At 46.4% G+C, this 26,750-nt stretch overlaps 1 protein-coding gene across 3 annotated transcripts in view; it reads left to right on the plus strand.

Moving 5' to 3' along the window:
- Positions 1–26,180, plus strand: part of ELMO2 (engulfment and cell motility 2) — a 49,380-nt gene extending 23,200 nt beyond the window's left edge. Inside the window, exons 9-21 of one of the 3 annotated variants that reach the window (XM_077831698.1) lie at positions 2,774–2,852; positions 6,464–6,514; positions 6,826–6,948; positions 7,270–7,404; positions 7,896–8,000; positions 8,085–8,193; positions 18,816–18,952; positions 19,285–19,448; positions 19,557–19,669; positions 19,956–20,063; positions 20,422–20,504; positions 20,893–20,970; positions 21,614–26,177. In XM_077831698.1, coding sequence (XP_077687824.1) covers positions 2,774–2,852; positions 6,464–6,514; positions 6,826–6,948; positions 7,270–7,404; positions 7,896–8,000; positions 8,085–8,193; positions 18,816–18,952; positions 19,285–19,448; positions 19,557–19,669; positions 19,956–20,063; positions 20,422–20,504; positions 20,893–20,970; positions 21,614–21,814 — 1,486 coding nt within the window. In that variant the 3' untranslated portion in view covers positions 21,815–26,177. Of the gene's footprint in view, positions 1–2,773; positions 2,853–6,463; positions 6,515–6,825; positions 6,949–7,269; positions 7,405–7,895; positions 8,001–8,084; positions 8,194–15,174; positions 15,289–18,815; positions 18,953–19,284; positions 19,449–19,556; positions 19,670–19,955; positions 20,064–20,421; positions 20,505–20,892; positions 20,971–21,613 lie in introns of those variants that run through there. The other 2 variants (XM_077831699.1, XM_077831700.1) reach the window with 2 other exon arrangements.
- The last annotated feature ends 570 nt before the right edge of the window (positions 26,181–26,750 follow it).

Here is a 26,750-nt window from a genome sequence, read left to right on the forward strand (position 1 = left end):
AAAACTAAACTGAGATTTGTAAAACTTTTTTAGATTATCATTTTAGATTAAAATTCATAACAATGCTGTTTTAAATGGCATTACTGGTAGGGTGTCTTATCTGAGCTTTACAAATCTGCGAAAGGCAAAGAACAAGAAATTGGAAAATTATGGCACTAATCTTGGAAATACTTTAGAAATTGAGTAATTTCCCTCATGTGAATAGTCTCACTGATTTCAGTGGGATTAATCATGTGCTTAATATGCACGTGCAGAAGAGTTGGCAGGATTGGGGCCTAAAACTGTATTGTTAGTCAAAACTTTTATTTTATAAATCCAAATACCACTGTAAAGCAAAATTACTTCAGTGTTACCAATGAAAAGTTGTTTAGTATTTCAGTACATTAACAAAGTTAAAACTTGTGAATTCTGTGTATACAATCTCACAAACATTGATATTAACATGAATATTTCATAATGCAACACATTCAACTTTCATTACAATCCATGATCAAAAATCACAGGCCAGTTACCAAGGAGTCCTAATATTTGCATTCCCTGAGGATCCCCTCTGTGCTTTCAGAATTGCTTGAGAAGGACAATCAGCTTAAGGTCTGACAAGTGCGCGGCTACCTTCCTTGTTTGTGTTTGGCTGCTGCAAGGTGGTTGTTGCAAAATTGTTTAATCCCATCAAGCCCAGTCCTGCAGCTGGATCCACGTGAGCTGAGAACCATAGGAGTCAGTGCGGGTCCATGCATGTGCTTTGCTAAGATGTAGATATTTTTGCCCCTGCCTCCTTTCCTGTCAAAGCACGGCCATTTAGCAGGTAATGGTCCATCAGCCTTGTTCACACCTGGCTGAGGCATCAGTTTGCCCTTTGTCTCTGAGGAACTGGTTGGCCATTTCCCAGACTTCTCTGGGAAACATATTTTTAGTCAAGATCTCAGCTTTTGTTTATAACTTTACATATTGCACTACTACATGCATTTTGCCATGATATTGATAAGCAAATTATGATTTTAAATACCTCAAAAGGCATACCATGTACAGACATTTTTACAATAGTGTGTAGGGTGTGAACACAGGCATGTATTCTATCACAGTTGCCCACATCCCAGGTAAGTGCCCAGTCACTGGGTGCTAAACGTTTTATAAGGAGGGCATCACCACTGCATTTTTCAGGAAATAAATGGTTTGCTCGAAATATTTTGCTGAGCTCTAGTTGCAGATATAGCACTGGGTATTTGCTTATTGAGTTTATGTTTGAGTTTGTGATGTTCTCTCAAAAAAATATACTAATGAAGATCAGAGATGCTTCATTTCAGGGCTGAAGCTTCTTAAGAGAAAAAACCTCTACGTAAACCTGAAATGCCACAAACTGTTAGGAAACTAATTATAAACAAGTACAAAACCTCATTATTAATAATGTAAGACTATAAAATGAGGAGAAAGTAAAGAATTAACAACATGTAAATAAAATATCTCATTTTAAATTTTTTAATTAAATTTTTAAAAATCTAAAACTTTTTAATCATGATTTTTATTCACTTCCCACTAGGGAGCCAGCTGCTGCTCCTGTCTCGTTTGCTTCATGTCTTCACTCTTTATTTTTCTGTGTTCAACTCTGTGCCACACATAGGGCCGGCTACCATGCCCTCTCCAGCTCCTCCTCCCCGACCTGAGCGACCCATGACAACCTCTCCCCTTGGTCAGCCTTTCCCATGGAGCCTCCTTGTCCTCCTCATAAAAAGTCTAGGCTCATGAGTCAGGGCCTGTAATTTTACAGCCCCCACCTGCCACAGCCCAGAGATTGAGGCTCTGGCCCCTGTGTCCCGAGAGCTGCATTCAGGATAAATGTTCAGAATAAAGAAAAGGAGTACTTGTGGCACCTTAGAGACTAACAAGTTTATTTGAGTATAAGCTTTCGTGAGCTACAGCTCACTTCATCAGGTGCATGTAGTGGAAAATACAGTGGGGAGATTTTATATACACAGAGAACATGAAACAGTGGGTGTTACCATACACACTGTAACGAAAGTGATCAGGTACGATGAGCTATTACGAGCAGGAGAGAAAAAAAACCTTTTGTAGTGATAATCAAGGTGGGCCATTTCCAGCAGTTGACAAGAACGTGTCCGGAACAGTAAGGGGGGAAAATAAACATGGGGAAATAGATTTACTTTGTGTAATGACATATCCACTTCCAGTCTTTATTCAAGTTTAATGTAATGGTGTCCAGTTTGCAAATTAATTCCAATTCAACAGTCTCTTGTTGGAGTCTGTTTTTGAAGTTTTTTTGTTGAAGAATTACGACTTAGGTCTGTAATCAAGTGACCAGAGAGACTGAAGTGTTCTCCGACGGCTGCTACTCTAAAACTTGTTCAGAATGTGGATGCTGCTTCTGGCAGTTGCTGCAGTTTGAGTTTCTGCTGGTAGAGACTGAGGCCAAAGGTTGTTGGGCTTGAGAATGGTTTGTAAACTCTTTGATACAGTGTCTGTCATGTGAGCCAGAAGAAATAGCGTAAACCATGTTTGGAAGCATTTGTCATAGTGTATTTTCCCCTGACTACAGCAGTTTTTACCTGTCAGTTCAGTGGTGTTCTGAGCAAAGCTAGATGACATGGTGGTAAAAATAGTTGGGTCCTGTCTGAGGAGCTGCACCAGTGCAGATCCTGCCTCCAGATATCCTTGAATAGATGGGGTGAAGTGACAGCCTGTATTATTCCCCTCCCTGTTCTGCAAACACTTGCTGCTTCTTTCATCTCCAGTTCTCCGTGTGTCTCTGTCCCTGCAGCTCAAACCAGGAGATTCAGACGTATGCCATTGCCCTGATCAATGCCCTCTTCCTGAAGGCGCCTGAGGACAAGAGACAGGTCTGTGACCTTCTTTCTGTAGCCAAAGCCCCTGGCCTGATTAATGGCTGACTGCTCGTTTGGCACCTGCAGCATCTGTCTAAGCAGAATGGGGCCCAGACTCAGACAAGCTCTTTCTATTGCTGTGGGACTCTCTTGCAGTGGTTCAGCATGGGGGGAAATGCAGCGATCTCAACAGAGATATTGACTGGTGCAGAAGGCTATTGGTGTGGGGGATGTCCAGCAGGAAAATGGGGTGTTGCTGGGGAAGAAGCATAGAGCGATTGTATGTAGCGCATGGACACCCTTTGGAGAAACTGAGTCCTGTGGGAATGCCACGTGGGAGTGCAGCACAGGGTGGGGCAGTTAGGAACCCCATGGGACTGTCCAACATGTGCACACACAATCTCTAAGACCCATGGGCATGTCCCCATGACATGCATAAGAGAAGTAAGTTATCTGCTCTGCTTGAGGCGCCCCAAGATCTTACCTAGGTGTGGGGTGTGCATGCGTCTGTGTCGTGAAGCTTTGCTCTGTTAACCCTTCCTCTTCCAGTGCCCTGTTTGTGCCCTTTGCTCTGGGCTCTGAGCTAACTCCTCTGTCTGCTTCTCTTTGTGCCTTTTGCTTTCTGCCAGCAGGACAAGCTCCTTAACCCGCTAGACCTGCCTGTCACTGTAAGTAACTCCAGCTCTGGGGGAGGGTCAGATGCCTGCTGATCTGTAGGCATCCTAGGTAGTTATCCTCCAGCTATCTCTCCTAGTGCCAGAGATGCTGCATGGGGATTGGAGGTGATGGATGAGCCATGGGAGGGGTGATCCAGGGGATGGTGCTGGAGGAACCATACGGAGGGTCTGCTTGACTTTAGCTGGCACAGAGGATATTTATAACGATGGTCCATAAAGGGGTTGTTTACGCTGGGGAAACTTTTAAAACCAGTTCAGCTAAACCAATTTTATAACCAGAACCAGTTCAGTAAAAACAGGCCAAGCTACCTTAAACTGCCTAAAACTGAGTCTGTGCTACAGCTCTGATTGGTTTTAAAATAGGCTAGAAAACTTGCTATGTAGATAAGACCTTATGATAGCAGAGGTGAAGGGGAACATTCACAGTACTCAATGCTGATGCTCTCAGGTTGTAGTGTATGTCATGCCTGATCTGGGGCTACCCCTTCAGCAATTGTGCCATCAGAATACACTTCAGCCTCCAGCTGTCTGCCTCAGGACTGTTGCTTGTGTCCCACTGCCCATGCAGTTTAGAGTATGATTTAGAGACTTCCATTTGGAAGGTTCTTAAAGTGTTTTGCAGACTTTTGTAGCAGGAGAGAGCACTTTATTCTTGCTGAAAATACAGTCACCTCTGAGGTAGCTCTGTTGACACTTTTAACAGCACTTAGCAAACATGATGTAATATTCTAAGACAGACAATGGGTAGGCTTACCATCTCAAATGGAAAGTTCACAGGTAATTCAGGGAGGAAGAACCATAATTATGTGAGTAGGAGTTTGGCCAAGATACCAAGGCTAATACCCAACTCATAACGTTTCCAAGGGATCTTTAATGACCACTTAAATTTTCCTTGCATCCTTTGTATAGCGCCTAACATGTTGGGGTCCTGGTCCACAACTAGGGCTCTCAGCACTACAGTAATAACAATCCAAAAGAGCACCTCCAACCCCACAGAGCCCCTAGTACTATGCTGGGGCATTAGGGACAATAGTGACTTGGAGAGGAAAGCGCCCCCTGCAGTCACCCTCACCATTCCCTGCAGCACAGTGCCGCCAGGGCCATCCTGGGGCATTAGGGACAATATCAATCATTTGACAGTGGTTAGGCAGTGTATGTGTGCTCACACTTCTACTTACTATGCTAATCAGGATTGTTTCACTGTCTCCTTTCTTTCCAACCATTTACCTGCTTTATCCATCTGTTGTCTCATCATATATACAGCCTGTAAGCTCTTTGGGACACGGACTCCCTTTATTTTGTGTTTGTATGGCACAAATCTCTAAGGGCATTATAATAGAAATTATAAATAATAAGAAACAGTGCTAATTCAAGGGGCAATATATCCTCTTTTGAACCACACTTCCTGCAGCAGCTGGGTGTTAAGATGTCTCCCATTCAGGTACTGACTCCTTTTGACTATAGTTAGCATGTGAGCCCTGCTGAGCTCACAGTTCTAGGTGGTTTGGCTATCAGCCAGAGTGTCACTCTGCTCTTCCTAGTGGTTCCTGTCTCCAGCAATATAGAACCAAAAGAGTGAAAACAAAGACCCTAGGAGCAGGGTACATGAAATGTACATTTTGCCATACTTCCTGTGTGGCCTGGAACTAGCAGGATTGGCATGGGGAGTTTGGGCAGTTGGGACAGTGCAAGGGAGATCAGGAGGGGTAGGTTGCACTGGTGTAATTATTTAAGTATGATTTCATATTCAAATCCAATTCTGGGCCTGCCCAGCCTATGTTCACCAGTGCTCACAATGTGCAGGGGTTCTGAAATGGACTGTTCTGCTGAATTCATTCCCGATGGCAAATGGCCTGATAGGTCTGCCTCTTTTTATCATGGGCCCATCCAAAGACCTTGCCCCAATAGCAAATTTCTGAAAAGCTCCCACCATGATATTAGCACTGGCACAGCTCCACCTGATAGTGTAAACAGGTTGCTGGTGTTTTAACCAGCATGTCACCTAGACCTGTGGAGAGATGGTAGGGTAGGTGATATGTGCATGATGTCTGGTCAGCTGGCCATGCTGGTCCCAGACACACAGGTTTGCAGCAGACTCGTGTCTGTCTGTCGGGATGGGGCACCTCCTCAGCATGTGTAATGTTTAAACACTTCTCACTTCTTTATTTCTTTGCTAAATTGGAAAGAGCACAGTTAAAGAGCCTTTACTCCTCAGGCTGAGGTACAGGCCGAGGGGAAAAAAGCCACTGGAGCAAATATAGCAACTGAAAACTTCAAGCATGAAACTTACTTCCTTTCTATTTGTGTAACTCAAAATCAGCTCAGTGGTTTGTCTTCAAACTGCCCCTTAAAAATCATCTTTGGTGCTGAGACAAGGGAAATGTGAGCTCCAGAGGAAGAGTTCTGAGGAAGTGATAAGCTGTTGAAACAGGGGGACTCTTGTGTCGGCTCGGAACATGCTGGCTGGGCTGTTTACCTGATTGCAGTAAGACTTCTGTAGACAAATACATCCCTGCACTGGTCAGAGTACACCTCCCCAGTTCAAGGGCATCTGGGACAGGCTTGGCCCGCAGCACAGGCTAGGGCAGCCCAAGTAACACTCCATGCTGCCATAGTTCCAACAGGCATTGACCAGCAGGGGACATCCAGGGCCAAGCTTCCTCCTGTCCCCAGACCTCCACACATCCTCTTGCACTGGTGGTATGGCAGTGCAAAGGGGCCATAGAGCAATAATGAATTGGGCCCTTAGATCTCAGGATGACCAGCACTCTAAAGAGACACAGATCGGGGGGAGGAATTGTCCCACAGTGATTGTCTGTAATGAGTTATCTGCCCTACATAGTATGGGCTGTCACTGATCTGTCGCTTGCCTTTTCTCTCCTTTCTGCAAGAGGTGGGTTCTGTTTTTGTTTTTCTCTCATGTTTCTTTTATCTCTGAATTCCCAACAGGAAATGGCTAATGCGTTTGCCCAGAAGCACCTGAGGTCTATAATCCTGAATGTGAGTATGTGACAAATGACAGGGAGCTTCTTAGCCATTACTAATTGGAAACCTCGATTATGCTGAGTATAAATCTTGCTGCCTAAGGGCACCTCCAGGAGTATGAGTCTGTGCAGAGTGGAATTGCAGCCACTTGTTCAAGAGAGAGAAGACCGTTGACAGCGTGTTTCCTTCTGGCATTAGAGCAGGTCCCGTCAGGTGTTGGATCTTCATGAACACAGGGGTATGGGCAGCCTGACTTATGCCTACAGCAAGCAGCACTCAGTAGTTTTTCTAACTGTTCACTCTTGCCCCCACCCTTGATATTGCAGCATGTGATCAGAGGAAACCGCCCAATCAAAACAGAAATGGCGCATCAGCTGTACGTGCTGCAGGTCCTGACCTTTAACCTCCTGGAAGAGCGGATGATGACCAAGATGGATCCCAATGATCAGGTCATTGTTAGGGCTGCAGTGAGTGCACTATAGAGGAAGCCCCAGGATCAGCAGGCTGGGTACGATTATGAGGGACAGGAGGTGCTGAAAGAGGGGAACTGCTTCATGACTGGCTTCCTTAGCTCCACCTCAGCTGCAGGGAGTGTTAAAAGCTGAAGTTCCCAATGGGTGTCACCGTAAAAAGTGCCAGCTCAATTCCTGGCACTTGATCCATGCCCACAACATGAGCTCTGGAGAGAGACAGGACCGCATGGTGTTGTGTAGAAATATTGCTGGTGTGATTCCTGATGCGCTGCAATCTCCTTGCCGTTTATCCCTCAGGCACAAAGAGATGTCATATTTGAGCTGAGAAGAATCGCTTTTGATGCAGAGTCTGATGGCAACACCGTACCTGGGGGCGGGACAGAGAAACGCAAAGCCATGTACACCAAGGACTACAAGATGCTGGGATTCACTGTATGCATCCGGAGGGATTGCTGATGCCGCAGTGTGCTAGAGGCAGCTTAAGAGTTCCCTATTGGGGAGGGGGGAACAGGAGGAGGCCACAAAGTGCACAGATGACACCCCATTTCTGTATCGGAGCCTTGGACATCTCCTAAGAGAGGAACTCTGCAGAGGCAGGGCCCCCTGTTTGTATCATTGTGAACACACTGCTTAGTTAAAGCCAGTGATTAGGCTCAGGTCTCTTGCGCATGATGTGCAAGGATCTTCTCGGAGGGCACAGATTGTTGTGTGCGAGTCACATCTATCTCCACAAGAGCAACAAATAACATTTCCAGAGACAACTTAGATAGGTAGCCACTTGAGTGTTCCCTGTGTGGATTGCTCATCTCAGGCGGAGGGTTCTGGGAGGGTTAAGGACCCCCTACACAGGCAGATTCAGGGAAGTTTCTTTCAGGATTCCCTAGGACTAATGTGTTTGGGTTTTTCCTACACTCTACCCACAGAATCACATCAATCCAGCCATGGACTTTACCCAGACTCCCCCAGGGATGCTGGCTTTGGACAACATGCTCTACTTGGCCAAATTCCATCAGGACACCTACATCAGGGTATGGAGAGAAGGGTACCTCCTGCAAACATCATCACCCTGGTTTGTGCTGCGTCATGCGTGCTCTCTCTCTCTCTCTCTCTAGATTGTCCTGGAGAACAGCAGTCGAGAGGACAAGCATGAGTGCCCATTTGGGCGCAGTGCCATTGAGCTCACCAAAATGCTGTGTGAAATCCTGCAGGTTGGGGAGCTCCGTAAGTGCCTCCATCCTAACCCCTGGAACCTTTCTCTGGATGTGCTGTGTACTGGGGAGGTGCTCCCCTGAAATCACCCATAGGGTATACATCCTGTGCCCAAGGGCAGAGAGACTGGAGCTCCATGCTTTCTTGTGATCCATGAGTGCTGAGACCAGGGTCTGTGCTCTTTGGTGACCTAGGCTCCTCGGGCTGGAGTAGGGCTGTACAGGGTCAGAGGACACAGTGGTAAAACTGCCTGCACTACAGCTCATCCAGCTGGTAGTACCAGGGCTGAAGAGCAGGTAAGAAATGTCCTTATATAGGCAAGGCCATGGATGCTGTCGGGGCCTCCTGAGCCATGTGTGAGAGTCAGGAGAGAAGCTCTCTTCTGGGGCTACAAGGGTGGCAGTGCTCAGCTCTTCTTTAGGCATGTGTCAGTATGGATCCCACTATAGGTGTGCATGTCCCTCATAATCTTTTTCTGAATAGCAATGTCTGTTGGGCCCTGTGTGTGCCCTGTGCAATGGCATAAAGGGAAAAGAGACCACAACCCTCCCTTGGTTCCCTCTTACAACCCATGGCAGAGACACTGAACCAAATGAGTGTCTGACTCATTACTCTTTCTTGAGCTTCAAACTCACTTCAGATTACTTTATTCTGTGAAGGAATTCCTCTTCACCTCATTATTAATTTTGATTTGGACATTAAAAAAAAAAAAGGGGAAAAGGTTAGGGGTTAACCTGCCTAAAAGCTCCCATGCACACAACCTGCATAGCACAGTGAGGCACTTCACACATGCTATAGGTTAAAACCCTGTCCATTGTGCAACGATCTCATGTCCTTAACTGATGAGCACAACAGATTCCATTTCTGCCTTGGGGAAGGGCACATCCGCAACAAGTGCTCATTCTGCTGTTCCTTCTCATCCAACACGCGAACATGAAGAGACACGAGGCTCAAGTTACATATCTTTGAGCAATCCATGAATGATGCATCCAATCCTGGAGACGAGAGCTCCACCAAGCTGGAGTCAAGGAGGCTATCCCCAGCAACTGCTCCACTAAGCAGGCACCATACCCCTGTTTTCCATTGGGGGGGAAGAAGTCATCAAAAAGGGTGCCAAGACCACTGGTATCAGTCCCAAGATCTCCAAGACCAGTCATAGCACTGGCATAGATGACCTTACTGTTCAACACTTTAGCACCAACTCCAGGACAAAGAGTACCAACAGACTGGCATGGATTCCAAGTGCAGCTTGGAGCATCCAGCAGTTTTATCCTGAAAAGAGGATTTGAAACATTCCTCCAAAGACAGATCTAACCCCTCCATGACATTGAGGGCTGGAAGCAAGCGAGCAGACTATGAAGACAGCACAGGAGACGGCTGTACTTTTACAGATTTTGACACTGAGACTTACACAGGTACCAACACTCATGCCAGTCAACAAACCTTTCTGGTACCAAGATGCACCTGAGAGGAACTGCCATCACCTCTACACTTGGGATAGAAACCAGCACTGGAGGCCCCAGCACCAGACATACCCCCAATGGTACTGCTGTTCACTGAGATGTACTTCTCTTCACCATATCCAACCCATTCCCTCTCTCCTACTTCAAGCAGGGAACCCTCTTCCATCAGATCAGCGTAAGGATCTGTGGGACTAGAACCCAGGTCTGCAGAGCTCAGGACTGCAGTTCTGACATTGTCACCAGGGGGCCATCCAGAGCCCCATCCAAGGAGCATTGTGGAGATTAGGTGCGGTAGGAAGAACTGCTCAACGGGCATAGGCGCCGACTCCAGGGCTGGAGCACCCAAGGAGAAAAATTGGTGGGTGCTCTGCAACCACCGGCAGCGCCCCGCTCCAGCTCACCTCCGCTCCGCCTCCACCTCCTGCGCGAGTGCACCGCGTGCCCGCTTTTTCCCCCCTAGCTCCCAGCGCTTACATCGCGAAACAGCTGTTTCGCGTGGCAGGGAGGGAGGGGGGTGGAGAGGGAACGTGGCACACTCGGGGAAGAGGCGGGGCCAGGTGGGGATTTGGGGAGGGGTCCAATAGGGGCAGGGAGGGGGTAGAGTTGGGGCGGGGACTTTGGGGGGGGAGGAGTTGGAATGGGGGCAGGCCAGGGATGGGGGGGCGCAAGCTCCCACCAGTGCCGGGGAAAGTTGGTGCCTATGCCAATGGGTCCAGAGCTGCAATATCCTGCAGCCTTTTTATTGGCCCATGCTCACTATTTAACCCTAGAGGGTGCCCCAGGAAGTTGTCTGGACAACCATACAGACCTCTGGCCTGCTGCAACTCCAGACCTCCCCTAGCTTTCTGATATCCAGTCTCCAAATTCAGCCGGACTCTGACCTTTACTCTTGCCTGTTGATCCCATCTCTAGCGATTACTCCTATCCCTGCTCGCTGACTACTGCCTCGTGGCCACCCTTGACTGTGTGGACACCAGCCCAGCCATAACTGCTAGGTCAAACTACTTACACCTCTATCTCTTACTCTCAGAAAAGGATCTTAGAGGGAGTTCCAGCAACATTCTATACCAGGCACCGATGCATGGCTGCAGTTGACCTGTCCACTGCCAATCTGGCCAGTACTCTTATAATCTGCACCTTGGCCTTACCAGCCCTCCTGGGGCCATCCACAGTCCAGGAGCAGACCCCCGTTGCATGTATAGGGGAAAAGGATGACGTCTCAATCACCATTGGGTCAATGGCCAAGCCCTCCCCCCATCAGAACTAGAGGAAGCCCTTCATGAGCAAGTCAAGGCAGCTTGAGAGATGCACCAGCTGTCCTCCCCACCAAAGGGGTCTTCATTTTTTCCTGATGAGGTGGTTGCTTCAGTCCAGACACTAGCCATTGTTGACTTTAGAGCCTTCCAAGATGTGCTCTCGAGGATAGCTAAAACATCAGCTATTGAGATAGCAGTGATCCAAGAGAACACGCACAAGCTGTTTGATATTTTTAGCTCCTCAGTGCCATCAAGAATTGACCTCCTGATTTAATGAGGGCATACTGGACCCAGCAAAGGGACTGTGGCATGCCCCAGTCTCACTTTCCCCTGCTTGGAACTAAGAAGAAAAGCACTGCCAAATACTGTTCAAGAGCTTTGAACATTTTTAGATGCATCCGGCACCAGGGTTGCTAGTAGTATCTGTTCTTCAGGAGAAAAGATCAGATCCATCAAGGAACTCCTAAAGATAAGGACCTCATGAAATTAGACCCTTTTAGTCAGAGGGCACATTCATCAGCCTCCCTCCGGATGTGTATGATGAACTATCAGACCTTGTTTGTGAAAGGGGTTTTTTATGGGGGAAAGAGTGTGATTCTTCCATCCCCTTCCTATTTTGGCTCCCACAGGGATGCAGAGAAGAGCTCAGAGAAACCGTCAGAGGTCCAGATGATAGCAAAAAACAGCGCTACAAGTAGCAATGGACAAGGATTGGTCCTGCTTTGAGCAGGGGGTTGGACTAGATGACCTCCTGAGGTCCCTTCCAACCTGATATTCTATGATTCTATGATTCTAAGTCTGGTACAGTTGCTAGATCCATGGCTATGGCAATCATAACACACCAGGCAGCAGATGGCTGAGGCACTCCCATTCTCTCAAGGCTTCAAGGATAGTGCTGAGGATCCTAGGGATCTACATCCTAGCACCATATCAAAGCTCTTCCAACATCAGAGCCTGCAAAAGCAAAGAACGCTGTCCTGTTGCCAGGTAGCAACCAGATACACATCCAGAAAGCAGGGCAGTAGCTCCAGGAGTACCTGTCATCTTCCTCTGTTGTGCAGCAGGTTTGATGGGGGTGTTGAGAACCACATCAAGACCATCCCAGAGCTGACCTTGAGAAACCACCTCACCCACTTCCATCTGGTGTGGTCCGGGATTATACCAGCAAGTGAGTGCTGGGTATGCCCCATCTAACTCTTTTCCTTGCCCCTACCCACTCTCCTTCCCTGTCTGTCTTCATGGACCCCTCATGAGAGCCTGTTACAAAAAAGTGGCCTCATTGCTTCATCTAGGATCCATAGGAGAGGTTCCACAGGAGGACAGGGGAAAAGGCTTCTGCTCCCAATATTTCCTTATTCTGAAGAAAAAAATTGCCTTCTTCAGAGGAGATTGAACAGACACATTTGCCGCTTCAGATTCAGTATGGTAGCACCTTCTTCATCCCAGAAGACTGGACTGATTTGTGGCTCTTGACTTGTAGGAAATGTACTTCCACACAGTGATCCACCTAGGCCACAGAAGTAACGGATATTTACAGTAGAGCCCAATCACTGCAAGTACAAAGTATTGCCTTTCAGGTTCTTCACAGCATCAAGAGTCTACAAAATGTGTTGCCACAATGGTGGCACACCTAAGAGGGCATCTGTGTCTAGAGGACTGGCTGATCAGAGGCAGATCCTATCAGGAAGCTCTGAGAAGCCTCAGTTGTGCCCTTTCTCTGTTTGCCCAGCTGGGCTTCCTGGTGAATTACAAGAAATTGTCTTCTTATCCTATCACAGATAATAGTTTATATGGGCCAGGATAGATTCCATGACAGCAAGGGCTAAGCTGCCAGAAGACTGATTCCTTTTGCTCCAGTTATCACTAACACAGTGAAATCACAACCAGCTATGATGCTGCTTGCCAGAATTCATTTGAGGCCTATACAATTCTGGCTCAGGTCAGTTTACTTCTAGGCTAAGTACCTGATGAGCAGGAAAGTCCTGCTACCACCTCATGTGCTCTTAGCGCTGGACTGGTGGCTGCATCCCAACAAAGTCCAAAAAGGGATGCGGGTCACAGTGACCCTGTTGCCAACTATGGCATTAGTCGACACATCAGGTACAGGCTGGGGAGCTCACCTAGGCCATCTACAGATGCAAGGAGTCTAGTCCCCAGAGGACACAGGGCTGCATATAAATGCCCTAGAACTCAGAGCAATTGGACTGATGTGTATGGCATTCCTCCCAGTCTTACGACATTCCATAGTGCAGATACTGACAGACAATACATTCGCATTTCATTTCATAAACGAGGAAAGAGTGACAGCTCTTTGCCTCTCTGCATAGGAATGAACAAACCATGGAAATGGTATCATCTGCATAGCATAACCCTGGGAGCTCTGCACCGCCTGGGAGTTGTCAACAATCTGATGAACGTCCTGAGCAAGCAGTCAATTACCAGTCACAAGGGTTAATGCAGGATTCTCTCACTAGGTTGACTTTCCATCAGTGGGCAACAGCTCTGATGTGTACCACCAAAGACAACACCAAGTGTCCAAACTTCTGTTCCAGAGAGGGCATGAGCCTTTGATCATTGCTGGATGGTTTTCTTCTGCAATGGAATCAAGACCTTGTATTGCCTTCCCACCAATTCTGCTAATCCCCAAGGTTACTGATAAAGTCTCAGTACCAGGGTCATATTCAGAGCTCCTATTGACTGAGGCAGTTCTGGCTGACAGACCTGTTGCAGGTGTCTGTGCAATCACCGGCAGGCTGCGGGGCCAATTAGACCTTTTGTCACAGGGTCAGATTCTCCACTCTGAACCAAAGTTCCTGCGCTTGACTGCTTGAATGCTGGCTGGTTAAGCACCATGGTAAAGGATTGCTCCTTACAAGTTCAAGAAATCCTGGTACAGAGCAAGAAAACTGACTCCAGCAAATGGAAAAGATTCTCTGTATGGGTTGCCTGATACAGTTTAGACCAGAAGATTTTTAACTATTTGCTGCAGTTAAAACATTCTGAATTGTCCTTTAGTTCAGTCAAGGTCCACCTGGTGGCAATATCAGTGTACCATCCACCGATACAGTTGCTCTTGATCTTCTCTTATCCGCCAATATCCAAGTTTTTCAAGGGTCTAATGGCTACTTACCCACTGGTCAGGGAACTTATTCCCACATAGAACCTCGGCATCATCCTTCTAAGGCTAACAGAGCTCCCTTTTGAGCCCCTCTTGGAGTGTGCTATCCACCATCTCACTCTCAAAACAGTCTTTTTTTTGGTGGTCATCACCCAAGTCAAGGTGAGAAAGCTTCAGGCACTCATGCAGAACCCCTCTATGCCTCATTCCATAAAGACAGGATTGTACTTAGACTTCCTGCAAAATTCATTCCCAACATGGTTTCTGAGTTCCAAAACCAATCCATCACTTTATCTCTGGTCTTTCCAAAGCCACATTCCACCCAAGAAGAGAAGCTGCTGCAAACTCTGGATATATCCAGAGTTTCCCAATATTCTAGTGACAGGGCCACACTTTTTAGATTGTGCCAACATCTATTTTGTGGCTGTGGCCAGCTGCTCCAAGGGGCAGGCTATTTCATCACAAAGACTATCAAAATGGGTAACTCAGTATATCTCGTTGTGTTACTTGCTGGCCACTGTACCTCTCCCACTGACAGTTAAGACTTTCTCCACCAGAGCCCAAGCAACATCTGCCTGCTTCCAAAAGATGCCAGTTATCCAAAATCTGCAAGACAGCTATGTTAAACAATCCATTCATGTTTGTCAAACACTATGAACTGTACTTAGGTGCTAAATCTGATGTCAATTTGGGAGAGCAGTCCTCCAATCTCTATTTAACTACTGCAGCTGATACTCTTCATTCCCACCATCCTGAGGGAACAATACTTTCCAGTCACTTATAGTGGGATCTACACTGACACGTACTCAAAGAAGAGAGAACAGTTACTTACCTACAATAACTGTGGTTCATCAAGATGTAGTCAGTGTGGATCCCATGACTCACCCTCCATCCATGCTTTTCACACTCCTCAGCAGTCATGGGCTACGAATTGCGAGGGAACTAAAAAAGGGTCGTGGCTGCTTTATGCTCTAGCACAGGAATGCAAGGGGGCATAGGGCACATGCATTGCTGTGACAGATGCTGCTACTCAGAAAAGATTCCAAGCTTGCCACATGTGAACCTACAGTGGGATCCACACTGACGAATCGTGGTTACTGTAGGGTAAGTAACTGTTCTTTTAATCATTCTTTATGGCACAGCGCAAATCACAGTAGCAACCATCAAGATGCAAAGAAAATCTGAGGAACCCAGACAACCTCCAAGCAACACCCCAAGGCAAACCTCGCCACCTGGAGGCCAAACAGCTACAGGAGCCAGTCCCCATTGGGTGAAAGTAGAAACAGATGCAGAAAACCCCTTGAGGGCAAAAGGAAGTTATTGGGGGGAAGGAGGGGGGGAATATATGGAAGAAAGGGGAAGTCAGTAGTCATGACTATAAATCAAAAATTAAGAATAGTAGAAAACTGATAAGAGAAGCAAAGGGACAGAAGGAGAAATCTGTGGCCAGCAGAGTTAAGGACAATAAGGAGGAGTTAAAGTATATTAGGAACAAAAAGAATCCTAACACTGGTATTGGTCCTTTACTAGATGGGAGTGTTAGTGTTATCAGTAATAATGCAGAAAAGGGAGAAGTGTTCAATAAATATTTCTGTTCTGCATTTGGGGAAAAAACAGGTGGTATAGTCATGTCATATATGATAACACGCTTTCCAATCCACTAATATCTCAGGAGACTGTTAAACATTTTTTAATCAGCAGAACCAGACAACTTGCATCTATGAGTTTTAAAAGAGCTGGCTGAGGAGCTTGCTGGAAAGTTAATGCTGATTTATCAGTAAGTCTTGGAACTCTAGGGAAGTGCCAGAAGACTTGAAGAAAGCTAATATTGTGCCAATATTTAAAAAGGGTAAACGGGATGACCTTGGTAGTTATAGGCCTGTCAGTCTCCCATCAATCCTGGGCAAAATAATGAAACCGCACTCAATAAGAATTAAAGGAGGGTAATATAATTTAATGCCACTCAACATGAGTTTATAGAAAATAGATTCTTTCAAACTAACTTGATATCTTTATTTTGTCTGGAGGGGGGTGAGATTACTGGTTTGGTTGATAAAACTAATACCCTTCATGTAATATACTTGGGTGCCACGAGACATTTTGATTTAAAAAAATTAGAACGATATAAAATTAATGTGGCACACATGAAATGGATTAAAAGATGGCTAACTGATGGGTCTCAAAATGTAACTGTAAACAGGGAATCATCATCAAGCAGGTGTGTTTCTAATGAGTTCCCACAGGGATTGGTTCTTGGCCTTACACTTTTTAATATTTTTATCAATTACCTGGAAGAAAACATAAAATAACTGTTTTTTCCGATTACGCAAAAATTGGGGGAGTGGTGAATAATGAAGAGGATAAGACTGATACAGCGTTATCTGGATAGCTTGGTAAACTAGGTGCAACCAAACAATATGCATGCTAATACAGCTAAATATATACATCTAGAAACGAAAAACGTAGGCCATACTTACAGGATGGGGGACTCTATCCTGGAAAGCAGTGACTCTGAAAAAGATTTGGGAGTTGTGGTGGATAATCAGCTAAACATGAGCTCCCAGTGCAATGCTGTGGCCAAAAGGGCTAATGTAATCCTTTGATGCATAAATAAGGGAATTCCGAGTAGGAGTAGAAGTTATTTTACCTCCCTATTTGGCACTGGTGTGACTACTGCTGGAATACCATGTCTTGTTCCTGTGTCCAGAATTCAAGAATAATGTTGATAAACTGAAGCGTGTTCAGAGAAGAGCCACAAGAATGATTAAAAGATTACAAGACACCTTATAGTGATAGACTTAAGGAGTTTAATCTATTTAGCTTAATACAGAGAAGGATAAAAGGTGACATGATTACAGTCTATAAATACCTACATGGGGAACAAATATTTTAATAATGGGTTCTTCAGTCTAGCAGAGAGAGGTGTAACACAAGCCAGTGGATGGAAGTTGAAGCCAGACAAATTCAAACAGGAAATAAGGTGTAAATTTTTGACAGTTAGGGTAGTTAACCATTGGAACAATTTACCAAGAGTCATGGTAGATTCTCCACCACTGGCAATTTTTATATCAAGATTGGATGTTTTTCTAAAAGATCATCTCTAGGAATTATTTTGGGGAAGTTCTGTGACCTGTGTTATACAGGAGGTCAGACTAGATGATCACAGTGATCCTTCTGACCTTAGAATTGATGAATAAGGTGCCTGAATAAAGCAGCAGAAGTAGCAGAGTATTGCACAGTGATTCTTGCTCACTAGTTAAAGACATGGACTGATTCTCAGATCTGGACTCTGAAGTAATTTCCCCATCCCCAACATATACTAGCATGGGGATAGGGGAGGTAAACCATAGACAGGATCATGTAACCTTTCTTTAATATAAACTGAATTTAGTAATTTGGCATTAAACTACCATGGGTTCAGCTCCTGTTGCTACAGTTTCAAGCTCAGCAGAGTGAAAATCACCTCCGGTGCTTTTCTCAAATTTGGAGACTCCAGGAACACATAAAGACCAAGGATAGTGATCAAAGACACAATCACGAGTACAAAGTATTATCTGTACTACAAGTTTTATTAAAGCACTAAGTAAAGTTAAAATTACCCATGCATATATAAATCCTACAAAAAACCATGCAATGACTAAGACTGTAGTCATATTCACATTCTCAAAGGTATTCTAGCGTCTGATGGATCTCTCAGCAGATGACCATTGATAGACGGATGGTTCCTGCTGGGGTTTCCCCGTGAGGTTGTCCCTTGGGGTCTTCCCACTTTTACCCAACCAATTAACCTCTTCTATATTGTTGTTCTGATCACATATTCATGAGGGTTTCAACTCTCTTTTCCTTATCCGTACTTCCACACCCCATGAATACTGGGGTGCCCCATTTTTCATAGGTAGTTTCTTAGTTCCTCTTATTTTCATTAGCATCTATGTACAACATGTAACCTGCAGTCAGGACAGGTATCAGAGCAGCAGCCATGTTAGTCAGTATCCGCAAAAAGAAAAGGCGTACTTGATGAAATGAGCTGTAGCTCACGAAAGCTTATGCTCAAATAAATCTGTTAGTCTCTAAGGTGCCACAAGTACTCCTTTTCTTTTAGTCAGGACAGGACATTCCATATTACAATCAGGTGTCTTGTGGTCTTGGACAATACATGGTAGTTTATTGCAATCTAGTTTTCTTTAATATCACCTATTGGCACATCTTTTACAGTAATCTTGTGACTTTACTGGCATAGAGTTATTCCTAGGTCACCTATTAATGTCAGGTTTCGGAGTAGCAGCCATGTTAGTCTGTATTTGCAAAAAGAAAAGGAGTACTTGTGGCACCTTAGAGACTAACAAATTTATTTGCGCATAAGCTTTCGTGAGCTCACTTCATCAGATGTCAAGCATTCTTAAGTCTATGGCCTAGTATGGCTAAACTAAAATCTTACAGGCCTCAGGCTGTAGGTCTTGCATTCCAGCCATGCTTTACTGATATACCTAATACAAACTCATCACTCCAAAATACTTGTCAATCTTATACTTCTATATCCGACAATTTAAATCTATTTAGCATATATTTATTATATATGAACTAGCATATGAATTGACCTTGACACCAAATTACACAATGATTAATGGATGATAAAATGAACTACTTGGCTACAATCATGTGTTAGGGTCAGAAGTGTGTATTACACACACTGTCAGGCTGCTCCGATTGCAACAAGCTTAGTTCTTCCCATGAGCTCCAGGACCTCCTGCCCTGGCTGCTCAGATACTCACATAGTTTCCTTCTCTGTCCCTGAAGCCAATGAGGGCCGGAACGACTACCACCCCATGTTCTTCACCCATGACCGAGCATTTGAGGAGCTCTTTGCCATCTGCATCCAGCTGCTGAACAAGACCTGGAAGGAGATGAGAGCAACGGCAGAGGATTTCAACAAGGTCAGGGGGATGGGAACCTGACCTGGGAAGGGCTCTGTATCAGAGAGGGAGAGCGCACAGACAGACTCCTTGACTCAGCAAAGTATGGAGCAGTGGGGAGGTGTGTACAAGTGCACGTAGCAATATGTTTAGGATACTGGTGAAAGAGGCAGCCCTGTGACCTCTGCTTTCCCTGCCCTGGGCCCTCAAAGCCCTCAGTTGGATGTGCCCCCTGACCACCGTCTCACTGTGTCTGTCCCTTGCAGCCCTTGGCTGAGTTCAGCCCTGGATCCCAGCTCCCCTTGGGCAGCAGGAATGTAAGCTGCATGTTATCTCCCATCCTATCCCTCTAGGTGATGCAGGTTGTACGTGAGCAGATCACCCGGGCTCTGCCCTCCAAACCCAATTCCTTGGACCAGTTCAAGAGCAAGCTGCGCAGCCTAAGCTACTCTGAGATCCTGCGGCTACGCCAGTCTGAGAGGATGAGCCAAGATGACTTTCAATCACCACCCATTGTGTAAGTGCCTGACAGGGGTAACTCTTCCCCACATACTGGCCTCCCTTGCATTGAATTGCTGGCTGCTATCCCCAGACTCTTGTTTACTCAATTGTCCTTGATCTCCAGGGAGCTGAGAGAGAAAATCCAGCCTGAGATCCTGGAGCTGATAAAACAGCAGCGTCTGAACCGGCTCTGCGAGGGAAGCAGCTTCCGGAAAATTGGGAATCGCAGGAGACAAGGTTTGGCCTGCTACAGCCTCCCGGTGTGGAAGCACTGAAGCAAATAGGGCCAAGTGGGTTTCCCAGATGGCAGGGACTCTGCAAGGAACGGGGTGGATAGACAGGGTTGCTACACTGGCCAACAGGCTGGGATGGCACAGAGGTGCATACATACAGGAGACCACAATCCTTGTCACAGCCAGCAGATGGCACGGTAGAGAATGAGATAGTGGGGCCATACTGGGCTGTCATGGGGGCCTTGTCTGAATGACTCTACGCCATGCTGTATGTATGTTGTGTTTTCCAGAGAGATTCTGGTACTGTCGTCTGGCTCTGAATCACAAGGTTCTACACTATGGAGACCTGGAAGACAATGCCCAGGGCGAAGTGACCTTTGAGTCGCTGCAGGAAAAGAGTAGGTCCAGGTTATTGCTCTGACACTGGCAACGACCATTAGTACCAGTCTCAAGGTGGGAGGAGGGTCTAGTGGCTACAGCACTGACTCGTACTCAGGAGATCTGAATTCAGTTCCTGGCCCTTCCACAAACCCCTGTGTGACCTTTGATGTGTCACTTGGTACTTCCCACATCAGGGGCTATGGGGATAAGTTAATTCGTGTTTATGAGGCTCAGACAGTCTGGTAATGGAGTCCATAGAAAAGCCTGTGAACAGACAGATGGACATGGGGCCGTGCACCTGTAACATCAAGGTAAAGCCCCATCTCTTCATGGTCAGGGTTCCTCCTGTTTGTGACTTTCCTGTTTCACTCCTAGTCCCTGTAGCAGACATCAAGGCCATCGTCACAGGGAAGGACTGTCCACACATGAAGGAGAAAAGTGCACTGAAGCAGAACAAGGTAACTGCTCCCTTCCGTTCTTTGGTACAGTCCCCTGGCTGAGGAGCAATTCTTGGAGAGGTAGAAGCAGCAGAAGCAAGAGCTCTAAATGACAGCTGTCTATGGGAACCATTTACACACGGTCCCAGCCTAAATCTGGGACCCCTACATCTCTTTTCCAGTCCCTGGTCTCTTTGCTGTTTCACTCCTAGAACCACTGGCCATCCAACTTGTTCTGTGACTGGCTAGGTGCCCTGGTGCTAGTTGCACAGTGAGGAGGTGCCCAGGGCACAGGATTGCATTGTGGAGGTGTCCTGGTCTGCTGCTGGGACCCCCAATATTGTTGGTGTAGCAGAAAGGACTGTTATGATGCTTTATCTAGCTGATGAGTAAAAACCTCTTCCTTCAGGAAGTGTTGGAATTGGCCTTCTCGATATTGTATGATCCTGATGAGACGCTGAACTTCATTGCACCTAATAAGTATGAGGTAAGAAATGGGGCTGTCAGGTTGCAAAGAGGAGACCGGGAAAAAAACAGGTCCCCCCAGGGTTTGGCCAAGGTGCACCAGCCTCACTATTAAAAAATGTTGCCTAATGCTCAAGCTAAATCTCCCTTGTTTGTAATATCATCCTGTTAGGGCAAGTTCTAGCCCCTTGTACCCCCTGAATGACTTCCCTTAGTCCTTGGCAGAGGCGCCGTCTCTCGAAGTTGCCAGGGGGTGCTTGACCCCTGCTCCGGAGGACCCACAGAGTCGGTCCTTGGTGTTGGCCATCAACAGGCTGTTCTTCACTTGCTCTGAGATGTGATGCCTAAAATTGCATGGTCTTTTCTGCTGCCATGTCACATTGCAAACTCATGTCCAATTGTCTGCTCACTCAGTTGGGGGTCTCAGTCATTCTTGCTTCCCTAGCTTCTCCCTCCCATTAGGAGTCTGTGGTTGAATTACTTTCCCCCAGATGAATTTAATACTTTTTCTGAATTTCTCATTTTATTTCCTGCTTCTGTCACCAATTTCAGGGGGCCTCCAGAAGGACGTTCCTACCCATGGTTTGTGCTGGTGTATTTTTGGGTGGGGGGCATTCCCCATGGTTTATGCCTAGGGGTGTAAGTTGTCTGCTTGTTCTCCACAGTACTGTATCTGGATCGATGGACTCAATGCCCTCCTGGGGAAGGACATGTCCAGTGAGCTAACCAAGAGTGACCTGGACACGCTGCTGAGCATGGAAATGAAGCTGAGACTCCTGGATCTGGAGAATATCCAGATCCCTGAGGCCCCACCGCCCATCCCCAAGGAGCCCAGCAGCTACGACTTTGTCTATCACTATGGCTGACACAGGCAGAACTGGACAGGGGAGGATGAGACAGCTACTCCTGAAGAGAGACTCAGAACCCTGGAGATTGTTCTGAGACTGGCATCATGTCCTTTGTTCGTACAGGACCAGTTCTGAACATGGCAACAATTGATCACTAATCTCTCTATGACCCAGCCATTCCAGTAGGCCTGCAGCTTCTTGTTTACCCATCTCCTTATGGGGTGAGAGTCATGATGCTCAGGTGCCATATGGGGGAGGCACCCCATTCTCTCAACAGCACCACTGCATGGCACTGGGTGAGCAATATGCCTAGCAAGAGGAGGAACTTCTGCCCTGGCCTCAGGGTTGGCATCCACCCTTGTATCCCAGAATGGTTGAGTCTCCCTTCAATCCCACCTCCTACCAGAAAACATAATAAAACTATTGGGTGACTGACAGCTGCCGCAGCAGAAAATAGTGCAAAGAGGGAATCCCTTGGTCGCTACAGGAGTGACACTGGTGCCTGAGGGATGAGAGCAGAAGCCAATGAACAGTTGGGGAGTCAGCATCCCCCAGTAACTCATTATTGTATGATTTTGTATGAATTACCATAATATAAATAATAATCCTTACCATATCTATGGTATTTAACTCCTTGAAGCGCTTCATAAGCATTAATGTTAATCCTACAATCCTTTTTTTATGCAGTGGGAAAACTCAACCACAGACATTTAGTGATTTGTCCAAGGCTACAGAGAGAGGGTCATTGCCTGAGTTGGATTTAAGCTGGGTCATAGCATCTAGCTTTTATGCTTTGTCCTCTAGAGCTATTTCCTCCCACAAACATTGAGTATCTCCTTGTCCGTCTGTCCATCCATCTATGCGATACCAAGATCCAGCATCAAGACACTGATGCTGCTTCTATATTTCAAGGGCATCAGACATTCTTTGCTGCTTCACCAGATCACATACTCCAAGGCTCTGCATGGGGACAGTAAGGAGGAATTTCCAGCAGGAGTGAGTGCTCTTCCAGGGAGTCATGGAGCAGTGAGAATAATATGTGAACTAATGTTCTCTGAGTAGCGTTCTCCTTCCCTCTCACGCTCCTGGAGGCTGGGAAGACAGTGAATGTAGGAGTCCCTAAGCAGGCAAAACAAACTTTCAAGCCAGCTACTTTCCCTAATTACATCCATCATGTTGTTCTTCGCGGGCTTGCACATGGCCATTCCGCTGTAGGCTTGAGTGTGCCTCGTGCACAGTTGAACTTTTCCCCTCAGCAGTAACCACTGGGAAGCTCGAGTGCCCTCTGACACCATACACCACTGCGTGCTTCTGTAAGAGGGTGGAGCCACCCCAACCAACCTCAGTTCCTTCTTAGCGCCAGTGATGGCTGTTGGAGTGGTGTCAGAATTGTTGTCATAAGTGCTTCCCTCACTCCTTTGTATACCTATATCTTGTTGTTGTTAGGAATTAGTTAAGTTTAAGTTTGTTTTAGCTAGTTTTCATGATAGATTTTAGTCTTAGGTCTTTTTGGACCAATTTTTCATCTTTTGGTATCGGAATCAGTACTGGACCGATGCCATACTCCCCAGATTTTGCCGGTCAGTGACCCACACCTGGCCTGTGTGAAATGTTTTCAAGAATCCCACATAAGTGACAAATGTCACATCTGCAAGGCATTTAAGCCCTGATCAAAGAAAGATTGAGCAGCAAGGCTCAAATGCTTATTCATGGAGGCAGAAGTTCTCCCTCCCCCACATTGGACTCATCTGACGCAGAGAGGGTCCCAAGTGCATCAGCTTCAGTACAGAGCGCACTGCAGATGTCTACAGCTCCTTGGTTTCATTTGCCAGTACTGAAGAAAAAACGTAGACCCCCCTCAAGCTCAGTACCTCACTTGGGCCTGTTGGTGCCAAAGCCAAAAGGAGGCAGAGAATGTACAAGATATTTGAAGGAGAGTCTCTCTCTGGAGCACTCTTCAGCTAAGAAGAAGGGATCTCTACCTCAGGAGCCTGTGCCAGATCTGTCAAGGGCATCCCCTGAAAGATTTCTGTGGCAAAAGCATCAGTCATTGCTGCTCTCAGCTACCATGGAGGCACCTGCAGCCACAAGCAATCTGCTTAGCTTCTCGGTACCGGTGTCCCCGGCACAGCAAGAAGGTTTACAGTCAGTACCGATGCTTGCAGCACCTACCTCACCATGTTGGGAACCCGCAGTACCATTACCTCCCAAGCTTCCACAAAGGCTGGTGCAATCAAAGAGCAAGCCTCTGATGATAGCCACAGTACCACCATCCCCAGGCTCAGGCTATCTATCCCCAGTCCCAACTGGTTCTGTCCTCTCCTCCTCCCCCCACTCCCTTGTCAGATGTTTCTGAATTCTTCCTCTTTGGACTCAGAGGGTATGCCCTCTGTCCCATCCAAGACCGAGGGCATACCCTCCATCAGAGATTTGGGGACCCTGGGTCATGCAACAATCACAGCACTGGCCTACTCCGAAAGGACAATGGCCCAATCAAGGATGGTTCCCCGGCCCATATCAGAGGCCATTCTGAACTCCATGGGGTGTCCCTCCTCCTGTTAGGACCTCCCTGTAAGCAACCATCTCCTTCCTTGTCATTGAAACCACTCTGGGAGCATCAGCACCACAAGCATAGTTCTCCAATACCAAGGTTGGTACTGAACAGACAGAAGTCACTTGGTGGCTTCCCCACTACAAGTCATGGAGCAGCCATCACCTCAGAATGCTGTAGTGTCCTCTTCCTCATCACCAGGTGAGGCGTTTGAGGTGGCAAGTGATTCACCACTGCCAGAGGCTCACAAAGCTCATCAAAATCTATTGAGAAGGTGACCTCTGTTCTTAACGTTCAGGCAAAGGAGGAGCGTGTAAGTTCTCACCAGTTGATGGACATTTTGATATTGGCAGCCCCTGGCAGAGTGGTTCTGCTGATTAAGAAAGTCATTTATGGAGCCATTTAAGGCACTGTGGCAGGCCCATACGCCTTACCCCTCCACACATCCATTAAAGCCAACTGAAAGGAGCTATTACGTCCCTTCTAAGGGATATGAGCATTTGTACTCTCACTCTCCCCCTCCCCAGGTTCCTTGGTGGTAGCAGCTGCTAACAAACAGAAGAGACAAGGACACCAAGCATCAATGCCAAAAAGTAAAGATTTGAAGAGGCTGGACTTGTTTTGTATTCTACAGGGTGTCTACAACTCAGGATTGCAAACCAACAAGCACTACTGAGCTGCTATGACTTCACCTCTGGAAGAACATTATAAAATTTAAAGACCAATTAGCAGAGGACTGTAGGCAGGAATTTGCAGTAATGGTGGATGAAGGTAAGCTAATTGTCAAAACTGCTTTCCAGGACAGTTTAGATTGTGCAGATGTGGGTGGCTCAAACCACACCAGCCATTTTTATGAGAAGGGGTTCATGGTAACAATCATGTGGGCCCCCACAGAAGTCCAGCAGACAATTCCAGTCCTTCCTTTTGAAGGTCCTTCTTTGTTTTCAGATAAGATGGACAATAGACTCTGTAGCCTAAAAGATTCCAAGGCAACATTAAAATCTCTTAGAATCTATACTCCAGCGACAAAGAGGAAACAGTTCAGTCCTCAACTGCCATACAGACACCAGGGTTTTTCTCTCCAGTCTCAAGATCCGCTAAGGAGAAAGGGCAGGGGTTATAGGAGACTACATCACCAGCTTACTCATCAACATGAATGAGCTCATTCTGTCCAGCCACCTCATCCAATCAGACTTTTGATGTATTGGTGGACAGTGTACCAGTTACTGTAGTTCCATCTGTTTCCCACCTTTTGTTTACGAATTGCTTATCCCACTTCCTAAGTGCTTGGGCCCAAGCAACATCAGATCAGTGGGTCTTAAGCATGGTGGAACTGAGAGATGCCCTCCAGTTTATTTTTACCCTTCCTTCCCACCCCTCTTCAGGGACCATGCTCATGAGATCATTGTTGAGCAGGAAGTCTAGTTGTTATTTCAGGCAGTGGCCACAGAGGAAGTCCCATTGGTCCTCAGAGGAAAGGCTTCTATTCTTCTACTTCCTTATCCCCAAAGCAAAAGGGGGTCTCAGGCTTATTTTAGATTTGAGACATTTGGTTTGACTCAGATACCTGAAGAAAATAAAATTCCACATGGTTATTCTTGCTTCAATTAGTTTTCTTTTGTGCATTCTGTACTTGGTGTCCGTGTGCCCAGCACATGGCCATCAAACTTTTTCCCTCAGTGCTATCCGTTGAGCGGCTTGAGTCCCCCCTGCTGCTGTGCACCACTACATGCAGGTATAAAGGGCAGAGCAGCCTCTAGTCATGCTCATTTCCTTCTTACTGACCATGACAGTCATTGAAACTCTGTTCTGTGCCAGAACAGGTGTTCTCTCAAGCTTTGTGAACATAGTGTATACATATAGTTAGCATAGTTCTTAGTGTTATTAGGAGAGTTCGTAAGTTTTAGTTCTGTTGAGGGGGGGAAAAAAGGGTTTTCAAACTTGTTTTGAACATTGCCCATTCCCATTTGGGGTTTTTCTCTTCATGGTACCAATGTATGTTCCGGTCACTGGATTTCAAGTCATTTGCTTCTTGCTTCAGGCCTGTGCCAGTGAGTGACTCACACAATAGCTGCTGAAGTGCTTGGGAGAGGCACACGTGAATGACAGGTGCCAGATTTGCAGGGAGTTCAAGCCTAGGACGAAGGATAGGGAGGCTATGCTGAAATTCCTGCTGATGGAGGTGATGCTCAGGCTGCCATCAGAGCTGACCCAGTCTGACTTGGTGCCAAGTCCTGCAACTTCAATGAAAAGCACACCCCTATAAAGCTAAGATAGATGCTTCAGTCCCACGACCTGGGGCTCAGGCTTCAGACAAGGCTCACAAGTGAAAAACAGGCTTAAGTGTCACACTAAAATGTAGGTACAATATTTATATTCCAATCAATTTTATTTTATAATTGG

Source organism: Eretmochelys imbricata, chromosome 13, assembly GCF_965152235.1.
Source record: "Eretmochelys imbricata isolate rEreImb1 chromosome 13, rEreImb1.hap1, whole genome shotgun sequence".
Taxonomy (NCBI): domain Eukaryota; kingdom Metazoa; phylum Chordata; order Testudines; family Cheloniidae; genus Eretmochelys; species Eretmochelys imbricata.